General features: G+C 42.0%; 2 protein-coding genes across 2 annotated transcripts in view; both read right to left on the minus strand.

Annotated features, from left to right (window-relative positions):
• Nucleotides 1–12454, minus strand: part of cald1b (caldesmon 1b) — a 51337-nt gene extending 38883 nt beyond the window's left edge. The window contains exon 1 of the mRNA XM_084060165.1: nucleotides 12339–12454. The gene's annotated coding sequence lies outside the window, so the exon portion shown is untranslated. The remainder of the gene's footprint in view (nucleotides 1–12338) is intronic.
• Nucleotides 12455–14861: 2407 nt separating this feature from the next.
• bpgm (2,3-bisphosphoglycerate mutase) lies at nucleotides 14862–20492 on the minus strand. The gene is made up of 3 exons (XM_084059765.1): nucleotides 20418–20492; nucleotides 18610–19235; nucleotides 14862–17428 (listed from the first exon to the last, which is right to left on the minus strand). Exons 2-3 carry the CDS (start codon nucleotides 19208–19210, stop codon nucleotides 17253–17255), a joined length of 777 nt encoding a protein of 258 aa, XP_083915891.1. The 5' UTR covers nucleotides 19211–19235; nucleotides 20418–20492; the 3' UTR covers nucleotides 14862–17252.
• Nucleotides 20493–21266: the final 774 nt, after the last annotated feature.

The following is a 21266-nucleotide window of genomic DNA, read 5'->3' on the forward strand; positions in this document are numbered from 1 at the left end:
GCTGATAGAGAATATGCTGGACTGAGATGCATTGGCTAAAATGTTCAGAGAATATGCTGTCAGTGGTGATTGACTGGTGTAATATTGTGTTCAGTCCTCGGATTTCTGAGGAAAAAATACACAGGATTCAAAAATGAGTTCCCATTCCTTAGCAAACGATTCTGATGACAGTGATGACTGGAAAAATTATTCTTTTCAAGTTGTGTGGAAGTTTGACCGACTGCACGCCCATGAAAATTATCCAGATTTTTACCGGCTGTGTTTTAGTTCGCATAGAGAAGATGGGGAAAATTTGCTTTTCAAATCTAATGAACATAAATCATAAGCGCCAGTGTGTTATTTTTATTTACAGCCTCAGCTTACATATTATGCATTCCTGAACATTGTAGATGACAAGACAATGACTGACGGACTGACTGACTGACTGACTGATTGACTATCTGTAATGCATTACAGAATTCACATGCACACTTTGTCATGCTTGACACGAGGAGGACTGACTAACTGTGATTGACTAACTGTGATGACACTGTGATTTTATACCCGATGCTCTGTTCCTATTTCAGAGGATTATTATTTCAGATGATGTGTTTCAGATGATGCTGTAAACAGTGTCATGCATGAATGAGGAGCGCGCCTGTGGGTGCACATACTCGCCTTGGTGCGCTCCTCATTCGTGCGTGAAACTGTTTTATCTCAGAAGTGTTTTAAACAATGGTAACGTGTGAGCGAAAATTTGTATTGTTTTAAAAAGTATTGAGCATATGACTGGATACATAACACTTACTGTACCACTTGAACTCTCTATTCTTAGTTCAGTCAGGATTGAATGAAATCTTTTTATTCTTTTTATTCTATTCCCTGTAAGCATGACAATTTTAAAATGAAAAGTGATGTGCCAAATAGAAATAGCAGGGAATGAATTAAGACCCCAAAGGAGAATGTAGAAACAGAGCCCACAGGTGGTTGCTGGGGAGGCGATGGGATTGCAAAACAGCAGAGAGGCAGCAGCAGACAGCAGAGGTAATGGACAGCAGAGAGGCAGCAGCAGCAGAGCAGTACAGTGAGTAAAGCGAGGAGGCAAAGCAAGTAATGATCAGGTAGGCAGGGAGGTTTATAGCCCGCCCTGATCAGGTGAAGAGCATAGATATAGAAACCTAGATACCTCATTGGCCTCTGCAGTTCGTTGGAGCGGCCTGTATCACGGGCGCCATTTTAGAGGAGGCAAGCTACCATTCAAAGTGACTACTGGCCAATCACAGCGCGTTCACCACTGGCCAATCACAGCGCGTTGACTACTGGCCAATCACAGCACGTCTAACTGACTTTTGCTGCGCGGCTGCCTCTTACGAAAAGACCCGCCCCCACCTGCCTCTGATTGGCCTACCGAACGCCCCCTTCTGTGACACAAACGGAAGCTTGCCTCCTCTAAAATGGCGCCCCAGATACGAATGCCTCAGAGCCGAAGGAGGCGTCTACCTTTACATGTCTATGGTGAAGAGTGCATGTGACTGATCACGGTCACCTGATCAGCGTTGGCACGCTACCTCGAGATGTCGGCCTGCCCTGAACTACAGTAGCTCTGCAGGCTTCGCATCATTAAAATGGACCTGAGTTACAACTGTACTTTGAGCTTGTATATCTCTGCTATTCTTGGCATGCTGGGGTTCGAGAGTTGGTAAGTTTGCCGTTTGCAATAGGTTTCCAGTTTGTTCGTAGCTTTGCACTTTGCAGTTGTTAATATTGGACCCCTATTTACTTCAATTCATGACACATTTTCAATCCATGAATTCAACGCATCACAGGGTAAGTGATTGATAGGGGGAAAAGGCCATTTTGGGATGAAGTATTCCTTTAAGCAGTACTCACATGCTGTAGAGTAGCAACGTCAGCAGAGCACGATGACTTCCACTGGGAACATTCCTCTCTATTCTGTCTCTGTAGTGAGACCTCTTCCCTATTTTACTAGAGCATGTCACTATCCTTCTCAGCCCCCCGCTAATGGTAGGGGATGGGTCACGTTGATACACCAAATATTGGCCAAGCTGAAGCGTTTTGTGTGGGTGGTCTCGTTCATGTAATGCAGATGAGGCTATAGAGTAGACAGTGGTGAAGGAAAACATTCAGCATCCCAGCACACGACGAAGGAATCCGACTGAGTACGGGATCTGGAATTCTGATGAAAGCCACATTCTGTCTGGGATGCACTGGCATTCAGGAATGAGCTTTTCCATCGCTTTCTCCCCACTCTCTCCCATGTCTCTGACACACACAAACATTCATACTCGCTGCAAATCTTTATCTCTCTCGCTCCCTTTCACACACAGACAACCAAACGCACGCACGCACGCACGCACGCACTCACTCACTCACTCACACAAACACTGTAGGAGACTGAGTCATGTTTTTCTAACCCATCATATTCCATTTCATTGTTTTACTCGCATTGAGAGATTTCTGTCCTCTTGATAACAAGGCTGCACGACTGCAAACGTTTTGTTTTTTTGCACAGAGGGCTGACATCAGAGCCGCGCCACTAAACTGTCAACACTCTAAAAGCAAAGAAGGGGCGAGCAGCCGCTCAACTCACGACTCCATAAAATGGCCCTAACATTGACATTTCAGTCAGTGCAAAGGCAGACCAGCACAGAGCCCGGTTCTGTTTACACTGACCATATGAGGTAGTGTAGCATGTACACAACAGTATACAGTATTATAAGTGGCAGGCTTCATCATCTCCCCTTCCTTTTATCTGCGAGATCTGAAGAGCAGCCCACCAGTGCTGAACACTGGCCGATAATGGGACTCGAGTGTATGATGGTTTAGAGTTTCACAATGACCAATACCATATAAAGTCACAGAGACTTGAAAACACCATGGGCCAGAAGGGATCTTTTTCTACTTTAAAATGTCAAGCACGGGCATTACGAGACAAGTACACATAAAACATCCTGGACACTCTTATGCACATTCAATTCCCATGAAAAAAAAAACTTTGAGATTTATTACAAGGCAGTATTTTTGGACAACATTTATAAAAAAAAAACAATACTAAATCCAAGTTGTTTGAAGTAGGTGGTTATTTCCGAGGTCTAAACCATAATGATATGTACATTAGAGCCTAAGAATGAGAGGTTAGAATGACTGCCAGAGACAGCGAGGGGTCTGGCCTGGCTATTTTTCAACTTTGGCAGGTTAAATTATCTAAAAAAAGTTAATAACATCCAGGTATGTTTATAATGTGTTTCTGGCTTCATATCACAAACAAATCTATCAAGACATAATGTTATAACAGCTTTGTCAAATCTTTGTCAGCTGTCAACATCCGCCTCAGAGTTTACACTAATGAACAAGTTCTCTTTCAAAAGTCACAAATCAGTACACAGCAACATTCAGATTATTCATTATTGTGTCAATTCAACTCTGAGTTAAATCAGAGTAATTTACACTCTGATTTATTAGACACGTGTTTTTTTATTAACTGTGCCTCACTTTCCAGCTGTAGAGATGTGAGTAAAGAATGTTATCGCTGGACTCTGCCAAGATGCTTGTCAGATGTCAGTCTACAGGTTGACAAGGTCAGGAATCCAGGGGCTCACAGGTGCAGATGGCCAGCCAGAGTTACCATTGTACATACACAACGAAGTACAATCTCTCCCTCCCTTGCTAGCATGTGTGCTCCTTGACTCAAATCAACCCCTGCCTCCTTGCCTTGCCTCCTCCATCATCACACAAAGTGTCCCTCTCAGCGGTGGAGGCATTCCAGCTATGTGCCCCCCCCCCCTTCCCTACCCTGCATGTAGAGACAACATCAGTCAACTATCCAATCAAGGGCACCTTGTGCCCTGCCACTGAACATGCTCATAGTCTAAGCCTAACCATTTCCAACGCTCATAGTGTCAGTAATATCTTAAATATCATCTTCATCATCATTATTTATAGTCATAACCTCCCATAATTCAAATGACTATGCATTTCTGTTCGATTCACTGCTGCTTTTTCTGACCCCAGTCCTCGTCAGACATGTGTGACACACTGCTATCCATCATTCCCATACAGCTGTTCTTATATGGGACCAATTAAGGGTCTGGGGTGTGACAAAAGCTGGTTTGTGTTTGGGAGCCTGGAGGTTGGGGCAGTGTGGATGTTATGGAGCTGCAGACAAAGGCTGACCTGCAGGCTAACAGCTCACAGACATGTCAGAGTGCTGCTCCAGTCCTGTTTGGGTTGGCTCCGGTCCAGAAAGCCAATGAGGCTCCACATGTGCGGGACTCGAAAACTCCTACTTTGGCTGCCGGAGGCAACTGCCACACACATGCACACGCACACACTCACACACACGCGCACGCGCACACGCACACGCTCTCTCACACACACACACACACACACACACACACACACACACACACACACACACACACACACACACACACACACACATGCACCCTTTTCCCTGACACCCCTCCGCCTTAACATGTGTCTCTGACTGCACACATACTACAGCAGCACCCATATACACACAGACGCGCACGCATGCCCCAATGCACCCGCCTAGCCACACACACACACAGACACACACACACACACACACACACACACACACTCTCTCACACACACACACACACACACACACACACACACACACACACACACACACACACACACACACACACACACACACACACACACACACACACACACACACACACACACACGTATCATGTTACAGAATGGATAACATGTATCCATTCATCATGGAGCAGGTGATGTTTTGAGCAACGGTGTGTGTGGCCTGGCATCATCTATCCCTCCTCTCACACCTCCTATTCCCTGGCACAATAACACCTCCTATCTCATAACATAATAAAACAGCAAAAACACATCTCTATGGAGTCAGCCGGATAAGTGGAAGACTTCACAGGCTCACAGCACAATGATGATGATCATATTACCCTCTGCACCGCAATAAACTGTGAAATGCCGATTTTGCTGTGTGCTTTCTACAAAGCGACCCCCATTACCCTGTGGAATTCTCCTTCTAATTTTGACCAAACAGGGTTGTATGCGTCTCCCTACCTTGAACAGGGAAACAAACCCCCCCAAAAAGCTCACTTTACGTAAACCGTAAAAGATACTCCTAATCTGCTCATTTATGCATGGAGAGCTTGCTTCAGCATCCCCCCTGTCCCGCCCCCCCCCCCCAACCCCCCTCCTTACTGTTGTAGTACCCCGTCTTCCTGTCATAAGGTATAGTCAAATACACAAATCATTTCACGAATGACAGGCGGCCAGCACAGATTCTAAATGATACATCTGTAACTGATTTGACTCTCTGGGCATGTCGCCCTAGCAACTCCCCTCTGTGGCCTGGCTGTTCAAACTCACAGGATAGCAAGCTGGCACGGGACCCATTCTCTCCTCTCTCTCTCTCTCTCTCTCTCTCTCTCTCTCTCTCTCTCTCTCTCTCTCTCTCTCTCCTCTCTCTCTCTTTCTCTGCTATCTTTACTGTTTTCTCTTATTCTCTCTTCCCCTCAGCCCCCCCCCCCCCTACATCGCTCAGCACTTCACCCTGGTCAGTCTGTTCTCATGCCACTGGACATTCATCACTGGCTGACCATTTGCAAACTCCAACCACACTCACCAGGCACTGCATGCTCATGAATATTCAAACAAGAACTTACAATCAGTCCATTGTCGGAAACGATTTGGTTTGTTGCTGGTCTGCAGTGTTTTGAGGATATTCAAAACTGCATTACAGAGACATGGGGTTCCGTTTCTTGCTCATGGAGACTTTGACAACACAAACAGCTATTGATGGACACACAATTATTCGTCACGGGGATCAAAACGGTGACCTTTAAGTTTTAAGACTAGTCTCTTGGTCTCACCTTCCTCCGTATGGCATCCTCATAGTTAAAGCTGCAAATTAAATCTGTTATTTTCTTGTCCTACACAAGATTAGAACCCGGGTCCCCAGCTTGAGCACTGAGCTGGTTTAGAAAGGCAAGATTTTCCCCTTTGAATTTAATGCAATAGCTCTTGTCAACCACTAGTGGATCTACCCTACCACAGGATCTAAATGTCTCCACCTCCAACCACCGCAGTTGTGTTAGTTATATTGTATTAACATTCTCTACAGATTGGTGAAAATAACATTTTGTTCACTAAAAGAAGTTATGGATTTCAGCATTACAATGAATACAAACAAACACAAGACCGTAATACCCCCATAGCTAAGCAATACGTTGTGATTTATCTCCTATTTTCGTCATACGACAAGTATAAATTACATTTGTTCCAATACCGATGCCAGTATCTGAAAAGCTGCCGATACTTCCTCAAATATGGTATCGGTATTGGCGAGTATGCCAGTCTATCCCATTCCAATTTCTGATGCCACGTAATTTATCACATGGTGATATTTCATTTACAGTAATATTTTGAATGTTTCAGTTGATGTTGCATGACTTTTCTACTCTTACTGTACCATTTACATTATTAGCCTAGTTTACTAACTTGTAGCTGCACAATTATCAATGGAATTCTAACTGAACTGAGTGTACAAATGGAACCAAATGGACCCGTAAGAGTTACAGACCCTGTAAGGGTCCATTTGGAACCCCCTCAAGGAACACTGAGGGTCCCTGGACCCCACTTTGAGAACCGCTGTCCTGGATTATTCTAAAATTACACACTGGTATTGTATCGGTACTCAGTATCGACCGATTCCGATCGGAAACGGTATTGGGAAGGAAAAACTAGTATCGGTACATCTCTAGCATAAATGCCTCAGCACGAGGAGAGGAAAGTCCTGCAGTTTGGAAGGACATTATGTTACATTGGGACATGCCATCATCATCAGCCAAAATCAACTGGAACTAAGTAGATAATAAAAACATATGTTCTCAAACTGCCGACATCCTACCTGCTCTAAATTTAATGTATTTACCAAGGACTCTTCAGTTACCGTAACATGAAAATGACATTAGGAGGACATTCAACAGCAATAATAAAGTGCTCGCCAGTCGCCACAGCTGCAAAGCCGCAAGAGAAAGCTTCCTGGAAGTTGAGTGGGTTGGTGCATGGCTGCATGCAGGGCAGGGGACGCACGCAGTGCAGAGAGCGCATGCAGAGTTATTGGACATTTATGTGTTTATAGTGTTTTCATGTCAAGAACCCTATAATCTATAAAAGGTGAACTAGACAAATGTATTCTAGAGCAACCTAGAATATATTTGTCTAGTTCCTGGAATAGCTTTATGAATCATTCCCTTCATCAACTGTCAATTATATTTACCTAACTTAGTTGTTGTTTTAACTTGTCAGACAAGTGACCAGTGCCAATATAGTCCATAAAAAAAGAACTGAAAAGAGCCTTTGTTGCTTACGGACTTGGCCAAAGAATTGCTCAAGTGGCCCTCTGCAGGTTCTAATAAATGTTACGAGATAATAATGTACCACAGTGTGCAATAGAAGTTTAAAGACTTCCAATAAAAGCCCATAACAGTTTCAACACTTAGTTCTCCCTTGTGAATTCGCCCATTCCAGAATGGTGTGTACAAGCTATATGTTATTTTGTATGATGTCTGGCTTTGTAATGACCAGCTGGATGAAGTCTTGTGTTCTTTTGAAGGCCTTTTCTAATGCAAGATTTGCATTCAAATCACATCAGGAAATGTCCAGGGCAGGATGTGGAGGCAGTTGAAATTATGTTTAGATTTAAGGAGTAGTTCACCCAAAACATGACTTATTTTCTATCAATTACACATTCCATGAAGGCTTGTATTCATGGAGTATTGTATTCATGGAGATTCATCTATCTAGGTGAAGATCGAAATAAATAAAGAATCATATTTCTGCAACAAACAGTGACATTTGTCACATTTGTGGCGCCGATATGGGTTGTATAGAGGCCCTTCATTAAGTGATTCAAATTTGGGGTCAATCGGACCAGTTCATGAATTATTATTTTTTTGGTAAAATAGGCTCCTATAACATGATTGTACTTGATTCTACGATCTACGGTTCAATAGTTGTAGGCCTAAACGTAATGCAGGCTGGTATCGCACCACCATGAGGCCGATTTGAAAAATAGGGGGTGGAGTGACCTCCTTGCCCTACTGGCACCCTGCATGCGAAATTTGGCGCTGATTGGTCTGGTAGTGTCCGAGATCAGCTCCCAATTCTCACAGAAACAGAAAGACAGGGTCGAAAACATAACCTTACTCAGCATTTCCAGCATACACAATCAGAATATAAGAACGATATTATGTCTAAGGGGTCACAGTCACAAATGCACTCCTTACTTTTTGTTACATGCAAAGTAGGAAATACAGGAATTAAAATTATTATTATTAATTATTCAACTGTTGCACTAAATTATGTGACTTGAAAGCCAAACGCATAAAATGTATGTGAATGTTTCTCCTCCGAGAGCTCACATGTACAGGGCATTGGGTACATGTCCCCAAATCAGACACAGCACTCATTAAATGATAAAGAAAAGGCCTCCACGCACTTATAGATAAACAGACGTCAAAAAGGCGTTTGCAATCAATCAAGAAGGCCCAGCTGCTTTCCACATGACCAAACATGGTCACATATGAAAAACTCCTTGACCAGAACACAGATTCCAACCGGTGTGCAAGCCACAACATAACATAGCACAGCGGAGTTTGTGTACAGTACATTTGAACAAGAGTGTGTGTCTGTGGTTGACAGTCACAGCATAGTATCTACTACCAATACTGTAAAGGTCTGGGCACAATGCACTTGCAGGGAAATCCTGTTCGTCTAGTGTCAACATCTTGTGTGATCTTATCTTCCTGTGTTTGCTGAGGAGTACTTCAGCACCCGGCTTGTTTTTTGGTCAGCAAATGCCACAACTCCATCCATCATTTTGGATTTGATCTGTGATGACCAACTTGCGTAACGTTTATGTAACTTTATCCACTACTTAAAAAATAAAATAACATTTTTTTTTTTTTTTTTTTTTTTTTCCTAAATACCGATTTACAAGCTCACAAGAGCTTGTTGACCTGCTATTGAAAAAGTATCGAACATTTTTACCAGGTCCAAAATAGGGATACTAGGGTGAAAGTGGTTAAAACTGGTCAGAAAGTGACCAAATTATCAGATATATTGAGACAGTGACAATAAAAAAAAATCCTCTTCAAGTGGGGTCCTACTGTGCAACTCCCTGTACACAGCCCATCAAATGAGTTGTACTACTACCCCTCCTTTTAAGGAAGTACTACTCAGCCAATGTCGGTTGTAGTGTCCCAGCTTGGCGAGGCACAAGGCCATATGGACAAAAGTGTGCTTTGCTCTTGGAAATACCTGCTGCTATCCAAACGGGCAATCTAAGAATAACTTGTTTCCATTGTGATCACATTGAACCAATTTTCCATAAAGCATCTGGAAAGCATGCAGACAATAAGACTGGAGGGCAGATCTGTGTTTGAAATTAACCATAGCTGTCAATAATCAAAGGTAGATTATGGAATCATGTCTGTATGGGGTATTCATAATTTTGACCTAAAACATCTGTCTGCAGCACACAGAATGGGCCCCATGCAGCTACTATATTTCAACTAATATCAGATGTTGAAAGCAGGCGTGTGTCAGTAAAAATAAAAAATAATTAACCACTTTGAACCTGGCATCCCTTTTTTGGTTGGAAAAATTAAAAGAAAAGAAATTCCAAAGAATGTTCAGAATTTGTTGTAAATCTACAAGCTCACATTGTGTCACATCGTGACGCGTAGTGCGCTTGTAGCTCTGCTATTTTCACTAGTTGCTGCACAACGAAGTATATAGGGCTTAAGTGGTTCAACTTTCTTTGCCTGTCTATTAGAGCCAATAGGCAATGATGTACTGTATATCTACCATACATCTAAGTGGGCGGATGGCAGACTGATGGCTGATGAATGAGTCCATTAATGCCAGGCGCACTAACGCTAACCTCTCACCCTCCTGTAATTTGCTCATGTGGAAAAGCATTTCCTCTCCATTTAGACTGTCACACCTGTATAACCACCGAGTAGACAGCCTTCTCCTCATTGAGCCCAAACCACCATCCAGATTACAGAGGTCTATTTGTGCTCAAGCAGACTGAAATCCCTGTGGCTGAAATTGTGGCCTGTATCAGTTTCTCACTTTGGTGAATTTGACTCACCAAGGGTCCCGCACTGTTTAAAATCTATTCTGCATGTGCACGCTCCACTTCACAAGTTACCACATTTCCCGTCAACTCATAAAACAATCATCGTTCCCCGTGCAAAGTTCTGTTTGGGTGAAACTAATTTGCTGCAGCTTTCTTACCGGACATGCAAGTAATTCAGAGGAACTGTCATTAAATTGGTATTTGTAAGCTGTCTCGCTTTATACAGTTGTAGTGAGAGATCGTGTTAATTATGGCACCATGAGAGGCTGGTGGTACTGTCGTTTCACATCATGTCCACACACTTTAGGGTTAATCAATAGTTCACTGTCTGACTGTGTCATCATACTAGTTTCACATCATGATCACAGACTTTAGGGCTACTTTACAGTTCACCATACGACCGTGTCGTACAACAAAGCATGAATTAGACTTTAGTCTGAGTCCAATGCCAAGGATGAGGATAGGATGCTGTGGTAGGAGACCTCTGTAAGCAGCCAAAGCACATTCCCCGTCACCCATGGGACGTGGTCATTGTTCATCAGCAGCACTGATGCTAATACACTCCAACCCAGCCTCTATCTTCAATACCATCTAAGGAATAGGAGACTGACTTGGCATGTCCAACACAAGCCCACAGCTTTTCCACAGCCAGACGCCTGCTTAATGTATGACAAACACAAAGTAAAGTCAAATTACAGTATTCACTTCTGCCTTGGGTAAGACCAGATGCAAGCACTGCGCCTCTCGGAGAGGAAAAAGAGGAATTTTAGATTTTGATGTTACTAGAATAACATCTGCAAGCCACTTATAACATAATTTGCACATTGACAAAATCCATGCGTTTCAGTTTACCGTTGCTTAATGATTGGGGAATGCATCATGTTTCTGTCTTCCCCTGTTATGCACAGCTATATAATACAGGTTTCAAATCTTCCAGTGTCCTCCATATAATAGGCCTACTACAACTTGGTGGTAAGATGCAGTGGCTTGCAATTAGCCGTCTATGTATCCCATATGAAAACATGCTGAAAGAAAAATGTTAATCGTCTAAATCCAAGACTGCCTTTTCAGGAAATGACTCACAGACTCAAGATGATTGCAAGTGCTTTCTGAAGTATGTGATCCATTACATGACATACAATTAAAATTCACTTTGCATGGGTAATGTAATGTTGCAAGTATTCTTTTATTTATTTTGGTCAGACTAAATCAAACTGATGTGGAAATAAATAATGTCATAACTAAGGCTTTCACATGATTTCAAGGAGAACCAAGGATTGCTGCAAAGCTTGCCCAGCTGTTCTGTCCTCACCTTGTCTGCATTTTCCTTGCATTTTGTGTGCCCTGTGAAACCATACTGTGGTCATTAATATGCCAAGCCTTTTCACAATTAGATCCACTCTGTGGTTCTCTGCCTTCACCATCATATTGAGTAAAATAAAAAGTCCAACCATTTAGGACGGGGCTTGGGTCCCCAGAAATTGTATTTAAACATCAAGAGCTAGATAGATATGGTATTAAAAGAAAGAGAAAAAAAGTGACACTTGCACTTGACTTCACCTTCATCATAGCACAAAGTCTGGAATATGTTAGACCCCATGTGCATGGAAAATAAACCAGCAATTTTCTATATGGCTTTTGAGTGCCTAATGTACCTGCAAAAGCTTAAAGAATAGGCTTTAAAAGTGTAGAGCTGTAGTGATCAAACGACCAAGATAGGGATGGTGGGAAACAAATCAAGCTAATTACTAGAACATCAATGGAAACTTATCATTCACAGCTAGAGCTTAATGACTTTACCCAGTCCTAAAGACAACGATGGGGGAATTTCAAACATTGTTCTCATTTATTTCTTTAATCAGCTACGCCTACTACTGTATCCTTTCTCGTCATTTTTCGGCAATGGCATGAGGGAATGAATCGCAGGATGTGTTGCTATGCAAAGCAAACACATGCAACTCTCATCACTATCCTTCATACTCAACTGATAAATAAAATAACCAAAAGCCCGATGACATCTGCAGCTGCTAGACTGAAGAACAACTTGTTGGAAGGCAGAAATATCTTTCAGTGTAAATATGCATCTTAACAATCCAATATGAACTGCTTTAACTTCTCATGTTAAAAGTTTATCACGCAGACCATTAAAAGCTGTGTTTAAATGAAAACTTACCAGTTCTGCAGACTAGAAGGTACCTGGCTTCTTCTTGTGAAGTCAACAGATAAAGCGCATGTGGAGTCGAGGGGTTTATAACCGTTACACCACAAGCATGCATAGCAGAGCCCCTCCTGTCCTGTCCTGTAGGCTGCAAATTCACTCATATTTAGTTCACACCAGTCAGTGGTGGAAAAAGTACTCACATTTTGTACTTAAGTAAAAGTATCAATACCGCAACGTAGAAATACTCTGTTACAAGTGTAAGTCCGGAATTCAAGATCTGCTATTTTCAAATGGCCGAAATATATATAGGGCTGAAAGTGGTTATTGTATGGGTATGTTTTGTGATAATCATCTAAATCTGCAAAGTAACAAAGCTGTCAAATAATTGTGGAGTCTAAAGTACAATAAAATATATATACAATATTTGCCTCTGAGATGTAGTGGAGTAGAAGTAAAAGTATTGAAAATTGAAACTACTCAAGTAAAGTAAAAGTACCTCAAAATTGTACTGAAGTAAATGTAATGAGTTAGCCTACTTTACACCACTGTTGTTTGCGAGTGTGTTCTGGATCTGTGCACTTGCTGAAACTAGGATTATGCGTTTATTTTCATTACATTTTTTATTAAAGTTTGATTAGACATTTGACAAAGCCTAAAGTCCAGACCAGATCAAACTATACTATCATTGGGAACGCCCCATTACGAACCTCTCCCTCCGCTACAGCTCCGAGATGATGAGGTCCCACTCCCACTGTAGCGGCTCCAGCAGCGGTAGAGTCCGTCCAAACGGTCTGTCGATCACCGTTTTTGTCACATTGTATCCAAAAAGTAAAGGTATTCCCCGAAATCTACAGATGTTTGAGGACTTTGCGGAAATTAAAATTTTTAGAACGGGTTTTAAAAAAACGTCTAAATCGCCTTTCTAGTCAGCCTGTGCCATGTTTTCCCATTCAACCCGGAAGAACCCCCTACGGCAGGTGCCAGTACTGCTCCCGATTCGGCTACAATGGGAAAACATGACACAGACTGACTAAAAAAGCGATTTAAACGTTTTTTTCAAACCCGTCCTAAAAGGTTTACTTTCCGCAAAATTCTCAAACATCTGTAGATTTCGGGAACTACCTTCACTTTTTGGATACGATGTGGCAAAAAAGGTGATCCACAGACCGTTTGGACGCACTCTACCGGTAGCCGCCACACAGGTAGCCGCTACAGTGGGACCTCATCTCGGAGCTGTACAGCTGAGGGAGAGGTTCGTAATGTAATGGGGCTAGGAACGTGTGTGCGTGCATGCGTGCATTGGAGATCTGTCTTTCTCTCATTATGTCTCTTTGCATTTTCTGTTTGGATGTGTATAGTATTTCTTTGCATGATTGATTGCATCTTGTGAGTAATATTCTCAAATGAGGCAGTCCTTTCTCACCATGCTGTATGACTGACTGACAGACAGTGACACTACAGCTTTGGTGACAGATGCAATGACTTCCATTTTTCCAATTTTCCAAATAATGTTCTGATATTACACCCAGAAAATGTGTCTCGAGTGAAAGCATGGCTGGATATTTCACACCTGCTTAAACAAGAGTTTTTCTTTGTATGTTAGCCCAGGTGGGGATGTTGGCCCTGGTTGCATGCACTTCCCCTTGGTGATAAAGATACGAATGTATGTTATCTGTGGTGGATTTTTAAAAGCAAACTGTAAGTGAAAAAGATGAGTTCTGTCCCAGCAGAAGTTTAGCCACATTACTGTAGTCCCCCAGGACTCTATACTAGACCTCCTCCTGTTTTCGCTTGGCATTAATAAATATCTTTATTAACCAAAAATAGCCGATCTACAAGCTCACAACGGGCTACAATGTGTTGTGAACTAATAGATTGGCTATTCTTACCAAATGTTTGCCCAATTGCCCTCGAATAGGGATACTAGAAAGTGGCCCAGTCTTATCACTTTACTGTATAATAATCATCTGGGTAATACATTATTAAAGCTAAATTACAGTAGTTTTTGTTTCAAATCATCAAATCATTTATCCTCTGCTTTCAGCAGTTAAATTCAACATCCAAATAAATGCATACAAAAGCTTTGACAATGTCTCAATATTGGATTGTCTAATTAGACTGGGATAAAAATAATACACCCAAATGAAACAACAGATTTCCATAAACATCAAGATGCATTACATAACTGCCAAAGAAAGGGGAAGAGTAAATTAATGCTGGGCTCCCTTATTCAGAGACATTCCACCCGGCCAATGGGTTTTTCCCTGGCATAGGGCCACTGGTTTGGGCACATTACTGAAATAGTAAAGCAAAGAAGGACCACTCCCTATGATCCATCTGTGGTAAGGAATCAGACTCAATTGTTCATCACTTAATTTCAGCTCGATCCTAACTTCCCAAAATAAAGTCCCCTCACATTAATTTCACATTATTTTTTTATTGCGGTAGTTTCTAACATGCCTTATTGATCTGTACGAGTCCGCAAAGAACAAATCCGAAACACCATAGGAAACAGTCTCATCACATGTTGGAAATTTTCATTTCCCTTTTATTTCATCATGCAAACTACAAAGTGGTGAGATCAAGTGTTAAGATCTGAGTGAAGATAATGTACAGTACAGTAGGTTGACTGCAGGATTATATCTGATCATCATACCCATGGGTGTAACATAAAATGAATAGTGTACAAAATGAGCAGGGCAGTGAAATCAACACACAGGCAGTGCAAGGTAAAGACACAAATGGCACACAGGATAGTTACAGTAATTGCATAAACAAACATACGATACAATAAGTAGTACACCTCAAAATACTAAAACACAATTATACGTAACAGACTTAGATAAGATAATGTGTGAAACGTTTAGTTTGATTTAAATATTTCACTACCTTTAACAATACAGTACATGAGCAACAGTAACGCAGCTTGAGGCTTTTACTATAAAACTGAGGCGATCTATCTTCATTCACTGAAGATAGAAGTTAAATAGTTCTTAGCTTGACTGTTAAATGGTAATTTTCAAATTTGTTTTCCTCATCCATTGACCATTGTTGCACTGAATAAAGGGATGACCCCAGATGCAACAAACATGTCCCCCTGCAGGTATGTGAATTGTGAAACCTCAACAAATATTAAGCCTACTTGATGGGGAAAATACCCAACCGAGACATTGGTATATATATACTGGATATCACAGATATATGGTATCTGCATATATGTTGTCACATACGCACCAATATAAAAAAAATATGCAGAAGAATATACTTGAGATAATTTAGAAATTGTTCTGCGGCCGATATATTGATATCTGATATTTTTTACTCCCTAATATCAGTTTTGTGACAAATTAATTTGGTCGAGCACTACTTTCATACAAAATACCATGCTCACCAAAATAGGGCATGTATAATAGCAATATAACCTCATATAGGATGGAGTTTCAGTAGTACATAATATATACAGCATTTCTGTGGCACAGAATCAGCCTCCACTCTTGGAATGAAAAGCCTGGCTATTGAGATCTATGAGGTAAGACTTGTTAATAAAATGGTTTTATTCTTAAATAAATAACGCATTAAAGACTGGTTTATAGTCTTAGGGCACGGTCACACCACACTTTCATTCTACCTATGAGGGTGGATTCTGCCAATGCTTTTCAATGGGAATGGTATGGTTTGATGGTCTTGTGCATCTTTCCGTGTGTCGCGCACACCTTGCGTTTATGAGTTATATACGCCATGTCTATTAGAAGCAGATAAATGCTCGAGACAGATGCTGCTTTTCCCCTTCTGTCCAATCGGGTGAGTCCAAGGCAGACCGCCCCAATACTCAGGACGCGACATGGTGCTCGCAATTGAGCAACTGCAGGCTACGGGGAGGGTCCTGAAAGTGAGCGACAGGTGCGTCACTGGTTATTGGGGCAGAATGCGCTGCAAGCTACTCCGTTTTTTAGAATGCGCTGGAAGCAAAAAACAGTCGGCCGCGCTCAACCTGAGTTTATCAGCCGGCAGCCATAGTTTGGTGTGACCGTGCCCTTACTTGTAAAAACCCTTTTAGGAAGTAACTGACTTTCAACTTCTTAGCCAATTAATACTAAAGGCACATGTTTAAGAAAATGCATTGGAATATTCCCAAAGTGCATCAATGTAACAGCGACCTAAGCTTTAAATATCCTTCAGTAACAACAAACAGTAAATAGGATGAGTCATCATCCTCACGTTACTATTATTACATCACTGTAGATAACTTAGGGTTTCCATATATGGGCCTAATTCAGATCAAATCTAAAACACTTCCTCTATGCTTACATACTACACATTTGATCACAGTGCTAAGACACGTACAGTACCAGGCTCTTGAGTCTTTCATTTCACTGTCGGACTAGTTATATAGTTGTACCAACAACCTCAATCTAGCCAATGCCAATGTTTCAGCCAATTAAAGTCAAGATGCTAACCTTTTAGATCACATCCTCAGTCATATTGTGCACCTATTTATCAATATGTGCAACAACAAAAATAACTATTTCTTTGCATTCTTATATCACAATCGAATCATGTTTTCTTCCTGTAAAACAAAATTATGACGTGTGCTTATGTAGGGCCGTTGAACCAACCATTTTCAACAAATAGGATGACATCCATCCACCCATCAATCAATCTTCAACTTTTAACAGTAATGCTGCATGTTTGTTATGACACGCCCACTTTTCAATGTTCAAATCAAACCTGCCTATCCCGTTTCATTTGGAAATACGTCACCATACGGAAGTTAGATACCGGTACTCAAGAAATGCGTATTTCAGTAAGACTTGGACCTTTCCTGTGAATCTAACTAAAGCAGTCTATCGTTATTTTTTTCATAAAACTGTGCATATAGGCAATCTGAAAAGGGCTTTTGCAAGTCTTACAGCCAGCTGACTGCATTCAGGCGGACGGCTTGGCTTTCCCTTGATCCTCCACCTTCTTAATAGCCGCCTGAATCTTCTCCTGGTCTCCCAATAGCTGCCGGGGCCCAATAGGGCGAAGGTTCTCATCCAGCTCAAGCAACACTGGTATCCCTGTGGGTAAAGTCACGTTGGCGATTTCTGCATCCGATACACCTTTTGAAAGAAGGAGAGTTATCATGAGTGCACCAATACATACGTATATTCAAATGACACTTGAAAAAAACAGAAACTGTTCTTTAAGCTACACTCCTTATGTTTTTTGTACATTGTCTCACTCTTCCCACGGAGAGAAGTAATTGCAACAATGTCCATACTACAATAAAGGAGATGGTGCACCTAGTGTCCAATCCGGTGCACTATCTGCTTCAAATAACTTTAATGACATTGTCAACCAGTCGGTGTGCTACCCGACAGCAGGGTAAAACTCTCAATGGAAGAGGAGGGAGACCACAACCACTGCAGATGCGCTAGTTACATTGTATTAACATACCACCTCTACCATACAGATTGGTTAAAATAATGTTTTATTCATTACAATAAATCCCGGATCGTAGCTTTAAATGACAAAGAAAGATAGAATGACATAATGTTACTAAATGTGTACCATTGTCAATACATTTCAAGCAGAGCATATCCTGTCTGTGTATGATGTTATGTAACAGTCTATATAAAGTCTCAGAGTGTCCAGTCACAGTGACGTGTGGTGTCTGTCCACAGAGTTTGCTGAAAGGTCAATGTGGACTGGACTTCATCACAGCCACCAATGAATGTACAGTAACATAAACTCACTGGCCTTTCTGCAGAAGTTCAACTTTCCATTTCTGGTAGCGAAACAGTAGCATTATGCATTACTGTAATACCACGGTAGGGACCAAGACAGCTAAAGCGCATACTTGACAAAAATAACAGATTTTTGGCGAGCAACACCATCATACTACGGAGTATGCTTAACCACCTACTACAGTATAAACCCTATATATTTTATTACAGGTCCCAGGGTCTGTATTTAGTCTCTCTTTTTCCCCCCTAAACAAAATCTCTTTGCCGAAAATAGCCGATCTATAAGTTTGCAACCCAATGCATTTTGCGTTTGTACATCTTCTAGTTTTGCCGAATGTTCACCCCCAGAATAGCGAAGTTAGGATTCATATGGTTAACTGCATGCTTCATGTTCCATCTAGTATAGAACCACATTCAAATAGTGTTCCAGGTCTAGAAGGAACACCAGCAGTGGTTCCTGGTTCCCCACAACCATCGTTGAGAATCCTAGGCCCTACAAGTAGGCTGTTGTGCAATCCAATAAAACTCAAACAATGTAGCCAATAGGACCAGACCTTCCAGGTACTTCAGCAGGGCCCTGCAACTGTTGCCATGTGCAGAAATGAGCACCGTCCGACCGCTCTTTATCTCCGGCACCACGGTGCCATCCCAGTACGGCAGAAGTCTGTCGAGGACCTCCTTTAGGCTCTCCGCCCGGGGGAGGTTCTCCTTTGTCACGTCACAGGTGGCGTACCTGCGGTCGTCGTAGATCTCCTTAAAGTACGGATGGGACTCGTCGATCGGGGGCGGAGTGACGTCGTAGCTCCTCCGCCATATCTTCACTTGCTCCTCGCCGTGATTGAGGGCCATCTCCGCCCGGTTGAGGCCGATCAGGGCGCCGTAGTGGCGCTCGTTCAGCCTCCAGGATTTGACCACGGGGACCCACTCTTGACCCATGGCCTCCAGGACCAGCCATGCCGTCTGGGTGGAGCGGCTCAGGAGCGACGTGAACACAATGTCAAACTCGTAGCCCTGCTCCTTCAGGAGATGGCCACACGCTTGCGCCTCCTTCACACCGTCCTCACTCAGCTTCTGGTCCACCCAGCTGCAGAAGCGGTTCTCCTTGTTCCATGACCCCTCGCCATGCCTCAGCAGAAAGAGTTTGTATTTGGACATCCGAAGGACCAGCGGCGGCAATAACCTTGATGTCATACAAAGAGAAACAAACATCCTTCATGTAATAAACACAGACTTAACCTTAGTAATGTGTGCTTACAATTTAGGCATTTAGCAGATGTTCTTAATCCAGAGCGATTTACCGAAAGCAAGGAAAACACGAGGTAATAACTCAAATGCATTGAAATAGTCATCTAGGACAGGGGTCTTCAACGTTTTCAGGCCAAGGACACCCTAGCTGAGAGAGAGATGAAGCAGGGACCCCCACCTCTATATTGTATAACATTGTGTTTCAGATTATACTTTTTTTGTTTACTTGGTCTGCTCTTTTTTTCCCTCTACACCAAACCTCTTTGCTAAAGTTCTCCTCAGAAAAGGGATGCTATAGGGTTAAAGTGGTTAAGGTAAAAAGAAAAATCATATCACACAAAGATTTGGCGGACCCCCTGTAGTAACTCTGAGGACCTCCTAGGGGTCCCGGACCCCCTGTTGAAGACCTCTGATCTAGGATCATAGGTAAACCAAGAACCTATTATCAGTCTAAACAGTATAATATCAAAAAAGATAAATAATCTGTTCATTGAAACTATACACACACACACACATACACACACACACACACTATAGGATGCCAGGTCTACAAATGACCTGGCATCTGTCGGAGAAGGCAACAACTCTGCAAAAGGTTAAGGGTTGCCTTTAAATGTTAAGCAGTTTAAGTGACAGGCCACAAGCCAGCACACAGGACCCCAATGGAAACAAGCCATAGTGCTTTCTTGGGTTTAATCCATTTAGCATCCTTTTGTATAGAACTGTACTTTCTGTGCTTTTTTTTGTAAACTGTTAATAAAGTACTCAGTCGATCAATCAAAAGCAGTCTGTTTTCCATATGAGGATGAGGCTGACTGTAGGCCTACTTTACAGTACGATAGATAGATTGTAAAATATAATAAACGTTTGTGTACAGATTGCATACGTAGAACTCGCATCCTTGTTAAATAGGGAGTAAGGGACAGGATTTAGGGATGGATGGATCGCACATGCATTGAAAAGTACAGTACGAGTCGTATAGCGGATATTATGGCCGTCTAAAGCGAGACGTAGACGAGGTATATTATTACTAGCATACTACTACGATATGTTTTAACTAATGCATTGTGCATATTTGCAAGCGATGAACTAAATAATGTCAACATTGTGGTTTTACCTGGTGTGATTCAAGTCCTGTTGTTGATCAGACGTGACTGTTGACAGTTATTTGGAACGGGACTGTCCATGGAGAGAGGGCGGGGTTAACGTCATGTGATTGACATTCCCGTCGCCCAATGAAAACGGCCAATGTAACACAAAGGGCGGTACCATCGTCAGACCGGAGGTTAAGTCCATATATGGAAGGATGAGCGCCTAGTACAGCTAGCCATGCATCATTGAAAATACAAAACAACAATAACACATGGGGAAAAATGTCATGCCACATGAATGCAATAAAGTCAACAGTACAATACAAATAAAAATACAAATACATTTGTGAAGAGACAACCGTCACTATGTCCTACTCTACTAGCAGTGTTTGTCAGAGTGGAAAATAAAAGCAATTCATTCTTATGGTACCACATGCACTTACTCACCAAAACAGAGACGGTTTTAAGATGTTGAAAGCCTACTTTCCTTATAGTGGGAACACTCGGAGCAAAAAAGAAAATATTTAACCGGATGGTCAAATGTTTTAGTTACTCCACTGCGTCCCCTACATATCTGGTTAATTGAATTTTTCTATTGACAAGATCTGTAGGGGGCGCAGTGGAATAACTATTCTTTTCCCCCTTCCGGTGGATTATTTTACATTTTGCTCAAAAGGTGTATTTTAGACGTGAGGTGGGGGGCTCCGAGTGTTCCCACTAGGGAAAGTAGGCTTTCCACATCTTAAAACCGTCTTTGTTTGGTGAATAGCCACAGTGTATTTTTTATTTTTTACTTCAGGAGAACTCCTTCTAACGGACCAGAAGGACCAGAGCTAGTCTACAGCCATGCTCCGTCGTACGACGGACGGAGTCGC

This window comes from Gymnoscopelus microlampas (assembly GCF_963454915.1).
Source record: "Gymnoscopelus microlampas genome assembly, chromosome: 6".
Lineage (NCBI taxonomy): Eukaryota > Metazoa > Chordata > Actinopteri > Myctophiformes > Myctophidae > Gymnoscopelus > Gymnoscopelus microlampas.

Coding starts and splice junctions, on each gene's coding strand:
- bpgm (XM_084059765.1), bottom strand. CDS start 19,210: ATGTCCAAATACAAACTCTTTCTGCTGAGGCATGGCGAGGGGTCATGG. Junction 17,429..18,609: donor CCTGCTGAAGTACCTGGAAG/GTCTGGTCCTAT, acceptor TTCTTTCAAAAG/GTGTATCGGATGCAGAAATC.